Source organism: Artemia franciscana, unplaced genomic scaffold, assembly GCF_032884065.1.
Source record: "Artemia franciscana unplaced genomic scaffold, ASM3288406v1 PGA_scaffold_1180, whole genome shotgun sequence".
Taxonomy (NCBI): Eukaryota; Metazoa; Arthropoda; class Branchiopoda; order Anostraca; family Artemiidae; genus Artemia; species Artemia franciscana.
Window position 1 is genome coordinate 296,841 of NW_027062618.1, and position 16,950 is coordinate 313,790.

The 16,950-nt window shown below is 33.7% G+C and overlaps 1 protein-coding gene across 5 annotated transcripts in view; it reads right to left on the reverse strand.

Moving 5' to 3' along the window:
• The window catches only part of LOC136041233 (transient receptor potential-gamma protein-like), a 239,030-nt gene that overhangs the window by 6,205 nt on the left and 215,875 nt on the right, over positions 1-16,950 (reverse strand). For 4 of the 5 annotated variants that reach the window (XM_065725825.1, XM_065725822.1, XM_065725826.1 and 1 more), the window contains exons 14-17: positions 16,381-16,501; positions 12,050-12,254; positions 4,170-4,364; positions 1,038-1,079 (exon numbers count right to left, since the gene is read on the reverse strand). In XM_065725825.1, the coding sequence (XP_065581897.1) occupies positions 1,038-1,079; positions 4,170-4,364; positions 12,050-12,254; positions 16,381-16,501 (563 nt within the window). The remainder of the gene's footprint in view (positions 1-1,037; positions 1,080-4,169; positions 4,365-12,049; positions 12,255-16,380; positions 16,502-16,950) is intronic. The other variant, XM_065725827.1, reaches the window with a different exon arrangement.

A 16,950-nucleotide genomic window follows, 5' to 3' on the forward strand; every position in this document is an offset into this window, starting at 1 on the left:
ACGAAGGCACAGAAGGTTTCTTCTCTCGGCCAACGTGGTGAGCTTGAACTTACCTAGTAGATAATGATATGTAACCTTCCCTTCACCGTTTATGGTTGTAAGTGCTCATTTTCGGACATTCTCAATCATATAGATATGCTCTGAAGAAAGAACGAATTGCCACACTGGACAAGTAAACTCGAGTATTGGCCGAATAAAAGAACAATAAAGTTGGAGAAGATCTTTAGAGGGGTAAGAAAATTTTTATCCAAAGTTTTAGAAGGTAAACCGAAGGGGAAGCTGGATTGAGGATGTTTTGAACATAGGTTTCCTACTTCAAGTAACCAGTAATTGTCACCTCAATTAGTTTAATGCATGTGAACAGTGACACGTTGCCCATGTCCACGGACTTCCTGAACCACAAAATTGGAAGCCTTACTCAGACCAATGAAGGCTGTTTAAATGGATAGAAAGATAATTTCTTCAAGTTTCTCAATCCTACGGAAGATCTCTGTTGTCTATTTGATTTCCAGAATGTATCGAATAAGCTCCACCAAATAAACCTACAGCCACAATTATTTGCTGATTTTCTGCTGACGCTGAAAAATATGAAGAAAAACCAAGCCCTGGAGAGGATGGAATCTCAAGTGAGACGTAAAAGTCATTCTCTATTTTATTATACTAACTGAAGACCTGCTTGTTGAAATACAGTCAACTAGAGAATTTTCCAAAAGACTAATAACCATCTTTCTTACAGCGATATACAAAAAGGATGACTACGAGTTCTGCTCGAAGAGTTCACCAGAATAAATTTTATGTAAAATGATTTATAAATGTTTATAATATTTTTATATTATAAAATTTTTTTATTTTTAATATTATAAATACTTACAATATATCTATAACATCTTTATAAATATTTTATATACAATAATACCTATTTTAACATAAACTTGTTTATGCTTATTTAAAATAAAAATAGGACTTGAAATAAAAAAAAATAAGCAACATTTCTTAGGGATTAGTTAACAGTTCTCTCAAAATAATGAAATTCTTACCTGGTGTCTTCCTTCTCTTTCATTTTGTTGGAGGGCTTTCCGCTGAAAAAGTATGCCAAATTAAAGACTGAAATTTGAAAATATACATAGCGGCTATCCTTTGCTACGTTATTTTACATACATTATTGTACTTGTGTTGCAGTTACGCTCAAAATAGTCTTAGTTACTCAGAGTAATACTTCACTATTTCAAAAGCCTAATATCAACTCAGGAGTTGAGAGCTAAAAACCCTTGGAATGAGAAACTTGTGCGATATAGGGAACTGTGACCACTGTTCTCATTTTGGAGAGCTGATAAGAGCAAGTGGGTTATTGATATAGAAAACTTGAAGTAACCTACATAACCTATTGATAGTGACAGGTTTGGAAATTGAAAAAACAGGTGATTTGAAAACAATGCCTAAAAGACTTTTGGATGTACAAATGGTAAACATATTGTATTAGATTGGATATGGATGGCTACAATTTATGTGTCAGATTGAATGCACATTATTGAAATGGTGCCATGAAGTACCGTCTTCAGGAATTCAAAAGCAAGGGATAATAAGAAAGGTACGATTAAATTTCCATGGTCAAAAACCTTAGTTGAAGCTATGTAATACTCCTCCAATTCCCCTTAGGAATTGAAAACTAAATTGAGCGTCAAAAAAAGGAGCTCACGAAAAAAAATATGTCATTTAAATTTGTTTAGGAAGAATAATGCTTTAGTTCAGCGGTACTGGCCCACTGGAGCATTGTTAGGGCATTTATATGGATGATCAACCGAATTTTACGCAGTCAGGTTTTAGCTCCACCCATCCTTTCAAGGAGTGCAATAACTAATCACCAGTTTTAATGACAATACCTAATTCACTCTAAATCTTCAAACGAATATGACAATAGATTCACTGTTCAAAGCTGCATCTAAGTATAATAAATTGCTATTTTTGCAGTTTCCTTCGATATCTTTGTTTTTCAGCAGAAACTTTTCTAAGTCTGTAAAACTATGGTTTTGCCCCGTACCATTCAATATTTTTTTCTTTCTTTTATTTACAAATTCTTTGTCACTACTTGGTATTCGATAATAATTTTAGAACCAAAAAGCAAATTCAATATTAAAAAAAAAACTTTTTAGCACCCACGTTCCCCCAGTTCATTTAATATTTTTTTTTGTTTTGATTACTTTTACTGTATAATGTATTTCCATTAAATAGTTCATTCGTAGTAGTGAGTCCTCTTTTAATTTGTTCTGATAAATTTGACCTGGCACATCTTCATCTAACATTTCCCTTTGTTACTTGACAGTGATGCAATAGTTCGCTCCCATTCAAGTGTATATTTGTGGCATCAATAACAAAGTTCAATTTTTCATTTTGGATTTTTCTTATACTGTTGAGATTTTTCGAATATTTTTTTGGTTATCGAATCTTAAAACTTGAGTTTACTAAAACAATTATTTATTTACAGTACGTGTTGAAACTGCTGAATATTCAGCTGCATCTAATTGGCAGCCTTATTCAGACCAATGAAGGCTGTCTAAATGTATAGAAAAGCACAAAACATCACAGGCTATACCTCAGAGCAGTACTTTTTGTTGGAGATAAGCCTCTCATTCACTGGCAGCACTGATGCTGGTGGAGTCGGTGATAAGAAACTTGTATCTTATCAAGGACAGAGTTATGCATAGATCTATTAGGAGTCCTTATATGCTCTTGCAAAGGAGGGAGGATTAGTATCTATGCCGAATCACTTCTCAACTGGAAATTGACCTGACACAAAAAAGTTGAAATTTACGTGACTTGGGACAGTAGCAGGGACTCCATGTGTGTGAAGCATGAAAACGAGTAAGCTAATTGCTCAACATTTGTATTTTTGATGTTAAATTATTTTTTATTCATTTCGGTTTATTTTGGTGTTGCTCTTTAATGTTTTTTTTTGCTCGGAAATGCAAATTTTGGAATAGCTGGGCTTGTGATAGACATTTAAGAAAAAAACAAATGTATCATCTTATCAAGCAGTTCATGGTAACGAACTGTAAGTAAGGAGCGATGCGGCTCAGTAGTCACGGAACTCTTAGAAACAGAGTCTTGATAACAATGGATAAATCAAAGAAATCAAATTTATGTGGTTGTTCAGAATATATAAAAATGTTAGCCATCAAAAGTTACGAGCATGAGAAAATTTGCAAAATTTTTGGAACAGGAGCAACACCTCCAAAACATCACGTCATCTTTATGAAAATCACACTGTCAGATTCAGAATATCAGAGAACCCTACTGTAGAAGTTTCAAGCGTGTATAAACAGAAATATGGAATTTTGTATTTTTCGCCAGAAGAAAGATCCTGAATGGGTCTTTATTTGGTTTTTTTCCACAGGGGTGATTGTACCGAACCAATGACCCTAGAAGATCGGGGAGGGATCATTGGATCGGAAATAAAAATTCTAGTGCCCTATTAATTGCCCAAAAACATTGATCAAAATTTTGAAATAACCATTTAGTTTAGCATAGTCGAAAGATCTAACAACTATGTCTCTGGGGATGACTTGACTCTCCACAGTCTGCGGCAGAAGGGCTGCAATTATGAACTTTGCCTAATGTTTACATATAATATTGGTCATTGGGGAGTATACAGACACCTTTTTGTGCTGGTGGGGTTTCTGATGGGGAAGGGGTTTTTGTAGGAGGATATTTCAATAGAGGATTTTTTGTTAGGATAGTGAATATTCCATCGAGGGAGAACCGGATTTCCCAGCGTTATTTTAAAAGAGGATCAGAAATTAAATATAATAAACAAGTTTTTTTCGACTGAATGTAAGGAGCAAAACTTAAAACAAACAGAAATTATTTACGTATATGAGGAAGCTAGTCCCCCCCCCCCCGAATCAATGCCCTGCCCTTTACGCTAAAGTTTTTCTTAGAAATCTTGAAAAAGTTATTATTTTAAATAAATGGCCCATGTATTTCAGGAGCCATTCTTAAACAATTGGAATAAAAAGTCAAACTTTAGCGTAAAGAGGAAAGTATTGAGGAGGAGGAAGCCCCTCTCATATAAGTAAATAATTCTGTTCTTTTAAATTTTAATGAGGCTCCTTACTTTCAGTTGAAAAGACTTTTTTTTATATATGATTTGAATATAAAACCATATTTTTTACCTTCACTGTATACAGTTTCCTCTTCCTCACTGAGCGACTTAAAGTGCACACCTTTTCTGAAATCCACGTAGCCAATGAAACAACAGATTTTGGGCTAGGTATGATATTAAATGGTGGAGGGGCAGTCCCTCCCTCTTCGAAATAGCTAATCCATAAGCGACTACGCGCAAATTTCCATTCAGTATCTGCTTTCTCCTACAGGGTAAAAATAAATTAACAACTCTTTATATTTAAACAAATTGAATTTTTAGGCTAATATATGAATTTAACATAGATGATGTATATTCAGACAAATAGATAATATATCTATGTAAAAATAACAAAAATGTACGGTAAATATTAATGATAAATCTAAAACGTTCCAATTCGTAATTAGTAATTAGTAATTTAAAATGTATTATTTAAATTTTTTCGCAAGCTCCATCACTTATATTTTTAAAATTAATTTAAATCGTGTTTTTTTTCAATTGAGCGTTTTACTTGTATTTCTAATATGTAAAACAAATTTTTGCTTGTGGGTGCACAAGGTTGGTGGCAAAAGCTGATGCTACCGCCCCAGGAAATACGTAAGTATTTAATAGCATCCACCGGTGGCTTCAAAGGGGCCTTGAGACTGTAGTCATCCAAATTTTTTTGGCGCCATTTGTATACAATTAGTGTCCAACTTTATTCATTATACTGTAACTCTTGCTTAATTTCACTAACAGCTTAGTAAGAAAGCCGATTAGCTCTTATTGCTTTGACGAAGTTTCATTTCCTTGTGCAGTTGTAGTTTTGACTGAATTAATTTTTCAACAAATAGTCGTCACTTCGATCAAATCAAATTTTCAAAGAAGACCCCATGCTGACTAAGTTGGAACCTAAAATTCGTTTCGTTTTTTTCAATATAATTGAGTTTGGCAAGTGAGCCAAAAACTTTCTGAAAATTTAAATCCAGGAAAAAAAATCCAGGCATCAACAAGGTTATTTGTGCAAATTGTCCAGCGGGCCAACCTGCAAAATTCATCAGAATACGCAAAGTTCGAAAATTGTACAAGAGATGTGTCGTACTTTTGTAGAACGTTACAGAAACGTTACACTTTTTGTATTTTTTTTATCTTCAAGAGAGCAGAGGCATCTATCTCCTCAATTCTGTGCGTTTCATTTTTGAAAGGAATATCTGATTGTTTTGCCAATCAACTCAAAGCACGTTATCAACTTGTGCCTTTCCGTCCGACACTCCAAATATGTAAAGGTCATCTAAGTTCCATTTTCATCGACCCATAAAATATATAGTATTTATCGCCAATCCAGGGTCGAAATCTGAGACATCCGGAAGAAAAAAGGACAAATGAAAAATACAAGGCTTTTACACCTCTTCAAAACTTGGGAATCTATCGAATTTACCAATTGGCTATTACGTAAAAAGAACTACAAACAATACAAATTAAAGCTCACCACACCGTGAGACCAAAAAAAGCTCCTTCTCCCTTCATCTGATCTGATTGATCCGATTTGATCATCGGATTCTGAGCATCAGTTTTTCTCCTCTCATTAAGCTCCCACATCATTTAAGTCTTTGCCCAGCCCTCTTCCAAACAACAAACTCTTCCCTCTCTGTTAAAGGTTGATCGCTTAGCCTGAGCTGGATTACCAAAACATTTTCTTCTTGATTACCAATCATCCTTCATCCACAAAGCTTGATCCATCCCCCCCAACTTTTTAACTATTGACCACCAAAGTGGGACAGAACCTTCTTTTTGTACAGCTGAATTTGTGAGTATGTTATAATATGAATAAGGTTAGACAATTCATCCAGAAAATTTCTAGCAAGTTGTCCTCAACTTCTCAAAGTTAGGAAAAATTAGAGAAAACCTAAACTTCCAGCTTTTCAAACCAATGTCAACGTCTGTATTACCAAAGCTGCTAGTATTGTACATAAAAGATAATATTTTCAACGAAAATTAAATAGTGATATTAAAATTAAAGTGCGCAAAAGCTAATTCATATTACGGAATCAAACCTAAGACAAACATTAGTCACTAAAAGCAAATCCACATTTTTTTTTTTGCATTTGCAAATACACAAAACAAATACATCTATGAAGCAAGAAACTAAGCCTAAAGTGAAAAACAAATCAATGAAAATGTAGCCCAAACGAATCAAAATTATAAAAGAGAGCGAAGTACCACCTCCCCAAACATCCATGAAGGCTAATGTTTCACTTTTGGTTTACTGTAAAACATATTTTTTTTCACTTTAAATGCTACCAATTGATCTATCTGAAATCCAAAACTTTCAGTTAAAATCAAACAGTTCGTGGTAACGAGCTGTAAGTAAGAAGCGATGCAGCCCCATAGTAGCAAAAGCTGTAAGAAACAGAGTATTGATAACAATAGATACATAAAATGAACAGAATTTTGATGCTTATTCAAAATGTGTAAACTTCATCAGATTTAGCTGCACCCTTCAAAAGTTACTAGCCTGAGAATATTTGTCCAGTTTTTAAAAAAAAGGGGGGGAAACACCCCCTAAACATCAAGTGATCTTAATGAAAATAAACCATCGGTTTCAGTACACAAGATAACCCTAATGATGGTAGACTCCAGGATGAGAATTTGAGAGAAACTTTCCAGGAACAGTTGAATACTAAATTTGAGAGTCTAAAATTTGGCAAAGTGGAGGATGGTTGTAATAATATTTAGTAAAACAATTTGTGAAGTTGCTGTTGGTGTTAAAACTGTATCTAGGAATATTAGTGAAAAAGCTTTATGTTTAATAAAGAGAAGAAGGGGTTTATACAAGAAATAACTGAATGATGGATCATATGAAAAGAAAAGGAATGTAAAGAAAGTGGAGAAAGAATTAAAATATGAACTAAGGAGGGGTGAAGTTGAGGCAATGCATAAAATTGCCGATGATCTGGAAGATGCAGCTAGATGACATAATAGTAAAATATTTTACTGCCATGTTAATAAATTGAGCGGGAGTAGTCAATCCGGACTTGTCCCAGTTAAAGACAGGAACGGAGCCCTAATTAGTGAAAAGGAAAGAGTTAAAGAGAGATGGGTGGAAACTTTGAGAATGTGCTAAATCGAAATACAATTGCAGGAAAAGATATAAAGGAAAGTGAAAAATTTTGTGATACCTTGGATGTGAAGGAAGATTTGTTTTGAGGGAGGGGGGAGAATTAGCGACAGTACAAAAAAGAATAAAAAATAATAATGCTCCAGGTGTTGATAGTGTGGTAAATGGGTTTCTTGAATATTGTGATTCTGACGTTAGAAATAAGTCACTGAAGATGATGAATATGATTTTAAAAAAGGGGAATTACCTAACGATTTTAGGAAAACCTTAATTAATCCACTATATAAGAAAGGTGATAAGAGTGAGTGTTGTAATTATCGAGGCATTAGTCTTGTCTCTGTAGGTAGCAAGTTATTTAGTAATATGATACTTTTTAGACTATGATACTTAGTAATATGATACTTTTTAGAGAGAGATGCTGTAGACAAAGTTTTAAGAGAAGAACAGTGTGGTTTTAGAAAAGGTAGAGGATTTGTCAACCCAATTTTCACTCTTAGTTTAATAATTGAGAAGTGCCTTAGTTGTCAAATACATTTGGTCCTCAGTTTTATAGATTATGAGCAAGTGTTCGATTCTCTCAAGGAAAAACTCTCCTGGACTTAGTTTATGCTGAAGATTTAAGCATCCTAGATGAAAGTGTGAGCTAAATGAGTGAACTTTTAGAGATTTTCGAGTTCAGGTTGGTAGGAGAGGTCAGGTGGGCAGCTTCACTTACCTTAGTAGCATTATTAGTAAAGGCGGTGGGTGCAGTTAAGATGTTAAAAGTAGAATAGCCAAGGCTCAGGGTGTTTTTTCGTAATTAAAAAGCATTTGGAAGAATAGGAAGATAAGTATGCAAACCAAAATTAGAATATTGGAAGCTACTATAATGACACTGGTCAAACCTGGCTCTGAAGGGGCACTCTGAAAAGCAAATGAACATTCACTAAATGTTTTCCATAGAAATTGCCTACGGATTTTTCTGGGTAACCGGCTGAGTACCGGCTGGGTACCGGTATCTTTGAGGATGACTTACCCCCCCCCCCACCCCACAGTCCCCCCCCCAGAAGGGCTGCAATTTATGAACTTGGTCCATTGTTTGGATATAGTATTGGTTATTGGACAATATATAGACGTTTTCGGGGGGTGAGTTTTTCCGGTGGGAGGGGGGCTACATCGGAGGATCTTTCCATGGATGAATTTTTCATGGGGGAAGGGAATTTTCCATGGAGAGGTAGCTGGGTTTCCCAGCATTACTCAAAAAACGATCATAAATTAAATAATGAAACACAAGTTTTTTCAACTGAAAGTAAGGAGCAACATTAAAACTTAAAACGAACAGAGGTTTTTACGTATATGAGAGTGGTCACACCCTCGTCAATACCTCGCTCTTTACGCTAAAGTTCAAATTTACTCCCAATTCCTTAACAATGACTTTTGAATCACAAAGGCCGTTAAATCACAAAGGTGACTCCCTTATATATGTGTCACCTTATATAAAGGTGACTCCTTATACTCCCTTATATATAATTTCTGTTCGTTTTATGTTTCAATATTGCTCCTTACAATCACTTTAAAAAACTTTTTTTTGTTAAATTACGTAAGAGAAGCAAATAACAAGTAGTTCATATGTTATTGTGACAAGGGGTAAAGATGAGTAGTTGGGAAAAATCCAAAGACTTCGTCCGTTGAAATACAAATTGTCAACAAATTTCAAAGAAATGAATTTCGAAGGGAGAAAAATAATGAAAATTAGTGCCATATTAGAATATTAAAATTATTAGAATTCAAATATATTAAATTCTATAATATATTATATTATATTCTATAATATAATATATTATAATATAATATAAAATATATAATATAACATAATATAACATATTCTATAATATTAATATAAATATATTCAATATATATTAATATATTATATTTATATTAGAATTTAAAATATTAAAATTTTCAGAAATATGTTCCTATCGAAAAAAGTTTACTGATCCTAGAAGTTAAAGATTCATTTATACTTTATTGAAAACAAAATAGATTGCTTTAAATATTACCAATGGATGTTTCTGAGATTTTAGTAAGCCTTCAATTTTTAATGCATTTCAAAGGATGAAATTTTGAAGGAAGCGAAAACTAATGAATAAACTCATTAATTAAAGGATCTTTTTTAAGTTTCATTTAAATTTTGGTAGAATGCTAAAGTACAAAAGAGAATGCTGTTAACAAACTGAATGAGAAAACAAACTAAAACATATGGATGTAATAAAATGGAAAAAAACTGCAGTGACAATTAGGGATAAAAAAGGAAGGTTTTGAAGCAGAGATGGTGTTACAGCAGAAGAAGCAAGCGATTAAAACTTTCTTATATGACAGAGCAGACGGAAGTCCGATTTTCGTGCAAAGAGTGAGTATCCATACATCACTTTCAGCAAATTGTTCGAAAAATTAATAAAACTACCATATTTGGTGACATAGAAAGAATTATATTTCTCTTTATTCATTCAATTTTACCTTTCAAATATAAGATGGGCCGTTTTTAAATAATTGGAATTATTGGAATAATTGGAATAATAATTGGAATAATTGAACCCGTGAGTACTACTTATGAACTATTGAGGATGAGGTGAATCATGCGTTTCTCAGACGTAGTTTTAACGGCGAGGCTTTGATCTTTAGGTCTGAAAGGCGAAAAAATATAAGAAAATATGAAAACTTTAAATTTAGATTTCTTGTATAACCCGGGTAAGCATAGGAAAGTGGGAATAGCATGGATAATTATGATACCAATTTAAATATTTGGAAAAAAGGGAACAATAAAAGGGAAATCTGGCAGCCTCGTCCCAACGGATATATTTATCGTAAGTTAAAATGGATGGGGAAGAATTGGAATTACAGAGATAAGGTGGATATTCGTTGGAAACAGGAAAACATAAAAGTGTGGATAGTACTGGCTTCAGAAAACTGAGTAAAATTGAAAAAATAGTTTTACATTTTTAATTTGTTCCTAAATGTTGACAAAATGCCACCACAACATAATTTGTTTTAAAGTATCCTATCTTTTAAGTATTAGATATATTTAAGTATTTAATCTCTTTTGGATATGGTAGAATTTCTTAATTTATTTTTTTTTGCAAGTTAGTACATAATAGGTAGCACATAAATATAATTATCAATCCTAGACAGCAGAACCTGCATAGGCAGAGGGGGAACAATTGACTCCTTAGGTTTTGGAAAATATCTTTTTTGTACAACTTCATAAAGTAAAGTCGAATAACTTCTAGTCCCCCGCCCCTGCATTTTCATTACTGGGCACCAATGATTCTAGGAAAATAGTACCACAGAGGGAGAGATCAGATTACAAGAAATAAAAGAACAACCTTTTAGAGGTGACAAAAACAATTTCATTATCTTATATTACAAAATTTCAACGTATAATTTGAATAAGTTTTTTTTTAATATAAAAGAGCCACAATGCCTTAACTAAAAGGTCTTTTGGTGAAAAACACTTTTAAGAGAGATGTTAAGACTGAATTGGTGTCATTAATTGAAAATATAAATTATTTTTTCGATTTGTTAAATTAAAAACTTTCTTAAAAATGATAAATTTATGGAATTTGCTTGGATTTCTTACAAAATTTTCGTTTACCCGCGCGAAGCGGGGGTATTATACAACACTGGGGTGTTGTATAATTTCTGCAAATACTAGAACTTTAAGTACGAACACTCCCATACATGTTAAGTTTCTTCGTGGGAAACATTCTCCAGTTGACTGATCTTTTCAACATTTTATTTTAGCTTTTAGACATAAATTTAGATTAAAGCAGGCTAAGTGCGTTTACACTCAATAATGCTAGTTCAAGCAGGTTAAGGATTTCCCAAGATAAAAATACTATATGAACAAGCTATAAAAATTCTTAAATAGTTTAAAAAGAAATCAAACATCAATTAATAAGAACAGTTGTTTTTGCACGAAACAAGCATAAAATATGGTTAAAATAAAGGATTATGTTTTGGTCTATTCTTAAATTAGTTTGTATCGTTTTATTTTTAGAGCTGTTCGCGCCAAATCTATTGCAAATAAAAGACCTGGATGAGTGTTTAAACCCATTTCAAAGGAGCCTGGCGCAAAGAGGGGAGAGAAGCAAGGGTTTAAATTAAGCAATTCTTAGGGGGGAGGGGAGGTAAACATACTGATTAATTTGGCTGATATTTTTATCGGTGGGATTACCAACAAAGACTGAGTATCAATCGGGTAAGCTGTAAAAACCACGATACTTCTCGTCCTAATTATACATACCCCTTTGTTTTACTGAGTCTCAAAAAGTGATTGAGAATAAGCACCAGCTACTCCACACTTGACCCCTCTTCATCTTTTCATGATGGTGACGCGTTTAAAAAGCGTGTTTTTCTATTAATGTTACCACATTTAGGGTGAAAGTCTAAACACCCAAGATTTCTCTCTTGTTACGTAACTAGTAAAGGGGTACACAAAAAAACTAAACAAATGGAACAAGCGAAACATTAAAATTAACTAACGCATGTCACGCGATCAAGGGACTGCAACATTCATCGTGATCCGTGATCAATGTCAAGCAATTTGTTGCAGTAACAATGTTAACTTAGTTCACAGTGATTGACGGAAAATAGATGAAAAAAGTAAAGAGTCAAGCGTTTTTTTTATGTTCTACTGGTCCCACTTCATCTCCGTATTCGAATACGTCATGCGTTATCACATTCGACATTGAAGGTTAAACAAGGCTAGGGGTAGGTTGAGAAAAAACGAATGTTAGGTGAATTTAAAATTAAGAAAGCAAAGGGGATTCACTTACAGATCTTACCGAAATTGATTGATACGAGTGATTCATCATGGCTATTAAAAGATTGAGTAGTACAACAACGTTGATCACTGAATAGGAACCAAACATTAGAAGGCCCCAAAAACGCGTGAATCCTTTGATTCCAGCTAGTTCAAAGTTTTCTAGATCGATTAAGCCAAATGCTGCCCAGAATAAAGTCTGCATCGTTTCAAAGAGGCTGAAAAAAAGAGTTTAAAAGGGATTTTTGTTCTTATTATAACCAAGTGTAATCTTTGAGACACCATCAAACTTATAAAATTGTTATAGTATACGTATTATAGAATTGTTAGATTTATAAACTAACTCAAATCGTCAATTTTCGCTATGTAAAATGGCTAAGTTTAAAGTAATACAAAAACAGAAAACGTGAAATAATATAATTGTAAATTCCTATGCTACATTTTATACCTTGAAAGATCATTGGTACCTTTTTCTAGGATTATAATATAATTTAAATGAACTTCCTTAGTTTGTCCCAGGTCGAGCTTGTAGTTGTCGGTACTTGAACTTCTTGGGTCTTTTGGTTTAAAAAAATGTTAATTTATACAACCATGGGTCCCAACAACATTGCACATAACCTGAATTTCGGATCTTTGTCAGTCAAAATACTGAGTTCCAAATGTAATTCTCTACTAAACAGAAGCTATTGCGATTAAATAAAAAAACAAGTTTTTTGAAATGAAAGTAAGGAGCGACATTAGAACTTAAAGCGAACTGAAATTACTCCTTATATGAAAGGGGCTTTTCTTCCTCGACACCCCGCTCTTTACGCTAAATTTTTTTATTGTTTTAAAAAGTAGAGTTGTGAGAAAGAATCAAACTTTAGCGCAAGGAGCGGGGTGTCGAGGAGGAAAAGCCCCTTTCATATAAGGAGTAATTTCTGTTCGTTTTAAGTTCTAATGTCGCTCCTTACTTTCATTTCAAAGTTTTTTTTATTTAATTTCTGAAAGTTTTTGAATTAATGCATGTCTGATTTTGACTCTCCGTACATAAATTATTAAAATGAAATTTGCATATTAATTCTTTTTTTGGCTAAATGGCTTTCTCTTAGTTTTGATCAGACGATTTTGAGAAATAAGGGGTGGGGAAGGAGGCCTAGTTGCCCTCCAATTTTTCGGTTACTTATAAAGGCAACTAGAACGTTTAATTTTTAACGAACGTTTTTATTAGTAAAAAATATACGTAACTTAAGAATTAACTTACGTAACAGACTTTTATATTCTTATATTTTTGATTATATATATGAGGGGGTTTGTCCCCTCGTTAATACCTCGCTCTTCACACTAAATCTTAAGTTTTGTCCCAATTCTTTAAGAATGACCCCTGAATCAGAAAGGCCGTAGAATAAATAGTTGAAATTAATAAAAATAATTTAGCATAAAGAGCGAAGTATTTATCTCCTTCTAAATACCTCGCTCTTTATGCTAAAGTATTTTTAGAACCCCTCATATGCGTAATAATCTCTGTCGACACCCTGCTCTTTACGCTAAAGTTTTTTATTGTTTTAAAAAGTAGAGTTGCGAGAAAGAATCAAACTTTAGCGCAAGGAGCGGGGTGTCGAGGAGGAAAAGCCCCTTTCATATAAGGAGTAATTTCTGTTCGTTTTAAGTTTTAATGTCGCTCCTTACTTTCATTTCAAAAAACTAGTTTTTTTATTTAATTTCTGAAAGTTTTTGAATTAATGCATGTCTGATTTTGGCTCTCCGTACATAAATTATTAAAATGAAATTTGCATATTAATTCTTTTTTGGCTAAATGGCTTTCTCTTAGTTTTGATCAGACGATTTTGAGAAATAAGGGGTGGGGAAGGAGGCCTAGTTGCCCCCCAATTTTTCGGTTACTTATAAAGGCAACTAGAACTTTTAATTTTTAACGAACGTTTTATTAGTAAAAAATATACGTAACTTAAGAATTAACTTACGTAACAAACTTTTATATTCTTATATTTTTGATTATATATATGAGGGGGTTTGTCCCCTCGTTAATACCTCGCTCTTCACACTAAATCTTAAGTTTTGTCCCAATTCTTTAAGAATGACCCCTGAATCAGAAAGGCCGTAGAATAAATAGTTGAAATTACTAAAAATAATTTAGCATAAAGAGCGAATCTCCTTCTAAATACCTCGCTCTTTATGCTAAAGTATTTTTAGAACCCCTCATATGCGTAATAATCTCTTTTCGTTTTAAGTTTTAATGCTTCTCCTTACTTTCAATTGAAAAACTTTTTCATGTTTATATTTTCATTGTTTTTTTTTTAATAGTAATGCTAGAAAATCCTACGCCCTTTTCATTGAATTTCTCTTCCCCCATGAAATATTCCTCCAAGGAAAGATCCTCCCATATAGCTCCCTCCCCTGAACCCCACACCCAAACAAAAAAAACCCTGAAAACGTCGGTACACTTCCCAATAACCATTACTGTATGTAAACATTGGTCAAAGTTAGTAACTTGCAGCCCCTCCCCCAGGGACTGTGGGTGGTAAGTCATCCCCAAAGACATAGTTATTATGGTTTTCGACTATGCGGAACAAAATGGCTATCTCAAAATTTTGATCCGTTGACTTTGGGAAAAAATGAACGTGGGAGGGGGCCTAGGTGCCCTCCAATTTTTTCGGTCACTTAAAAAGGGCACTAGAACTTTTCATTTTCGTTAGAATGAGCCCTCTTGCAACACTCTAGGACCACTTGGTCGATACGATGACCCCTGGGAAAAAAAAACAAAAAAAAAAAACAAACAAATAAACACGCACCCGTGATTAATCTTCTGGCAAAAAATACGAAATCCCACATTTTTTTAGATTGGACCTTGAAATTTTTTCTATAGGGTTCTCTGATACGCTGAATGCGATGGTATGATTTTCGTTACGATTCGATGACTTTTAGGGGGTGTTTCCCCCTATTTTCTAAAATAAGGCAAATTTTCTCAGGCTCGTAACTTTTGATGACAAAGACTGAATTTTATAAAACTTATATATTTGAAATCAGCATAAAAATCTGATTCTTTTGATATATATTTTAGCATCGAAATTCCTTTTTTTAGAGTTTCGTTTACTATTGAGCCGGGTCGCTCCTTACTACAGTTCGTTACCACGAACTGTTTGATATTTGCCTTCTCTGCAGCTAATCTGATAGTTCTTTTGGGATTGGGCTTGTTTTTGTTCGTTCCTATTTTTGTTTTATTTTGAATTAGATTATTTTCTATAATTAATTTTGTGTACATAGGGTTGAGAGTGTATTCACCCAAGTCTCTATTTAGGGATGTATTATTATTTAAGTTTCGTTTGATTTCGATTGCCTCGCGGACAGTTTGTTTGATTCCTAGGTCATTGCTAATTAGAATCGTTTCGTCAAATAGAACATAATGGTTTGGATTTTCAAAAATATGATTTATTGTTTTTATTTTTTCTTTGCTGAAGACGGCCCTCAGATATAGGGCCGAAATATTCAAATAGGTTTTGGTGGTTCACTGTCTTGGGAAAAAAGGCCTCATTATTCTCTCTTTTGTTGTTGTATTATGGAAAGGCAGTGTGGTCTTCGTCATTATTTTCTTTCATCGGACTTCAAGGGTGAAAACTCTTGGGTTGCGTTTCTATTTGGCTGATTCAGCCAGGTCAACTTCATACTTTTTTTTACCTTAAGTGCGCGTTTCTTACGTATATCTTGCTGTCTTTACATTTTTTCAAATAATTTCCTCTACCAAAAGCTTTACACTCCCCCCTTTTCCTATAGAAAATCTTATGCACGTCCCTGCCTTCAGCTAAAAAAAAAAAAAAATAATAAAAATAAAAAATACATAGCACACTTTTCTCATTATAACCTCGTTTTCGCCCCATCACCTCATTTTCGCTCTATTGCAAAACTACAAAATGTCAGAACCATCCTTTCGTTTTGGGCACGGCGATATATAAGCGGGGTCATAGAGCGTCATAATTTACGCAAACCTGCACGCATGCCGATCTTGCAACACTTGTGGCCTCCAATATGCAAACTGCCCCAATGGCAGAATTAGTATCTCCATCACACTAGAATCACCATAAGAATCTAATTTGCATATTGGCTTCACAGACTAGCAGAATCTACTAAACGGTGACTTTCTTTTAAATTAAATACTTGAATAGATAGTCTATCAGATATAGAGGCAAAAAGTGCAACACGCATGCAGGTAAAGAGACCCTTGGTAACTTGGCCAAGAACAACAGAATGGAACTGGTTATAATTTATGAAGCATTTAGTATATTTAGACGCATATATATATATATATATATATATATATATATATCGTTGATAGAAAGTGTTAAAACTTACTTGGAAAACCGTCTCCAGACTACGCACGCATCTTGATCAATTCTATTCCCGGTGGTTGGTCGACTCTCAAGGCACACCTTTTTCTCAAGGTCGGCATAATACCAAAGAAGTTGATTTAAACCTAAAAGATTGGAAAACAGTTATTAACTACGTATACCAGTGTTTCCACTATGGGGATTTCCCCCCTAAAATGGGGATTTTTTAAGTCTTTTAGGGGCAAGATTTTTTTAGTGATCTTGGGATTTTCTAGGGATTTTTCCTCTCCCATAGACTTTTAGGGAATTTTTACGGGTTTTCCTTTAATTTGTTCATCATCATCATGTTCTTGATCAGAGAAGCAGGATCATTCGATTCAGGATCTGTGTCCTTGCGAATTGAACTTAGAATCATTACTTCTTCAGTTACTTAAACATTTTTAACAGCACAAAGATTTTGGGATGATTGAAAGATTTTGAATTGGTAAATTTTTGTTGTTCATATTTTTGACTTACAAATAAAGTGATCATACCACTCGATGCCTTTTTTTAAGTTCTTTACGAATATAATTATCACTTATGTCGCAAATTCAAA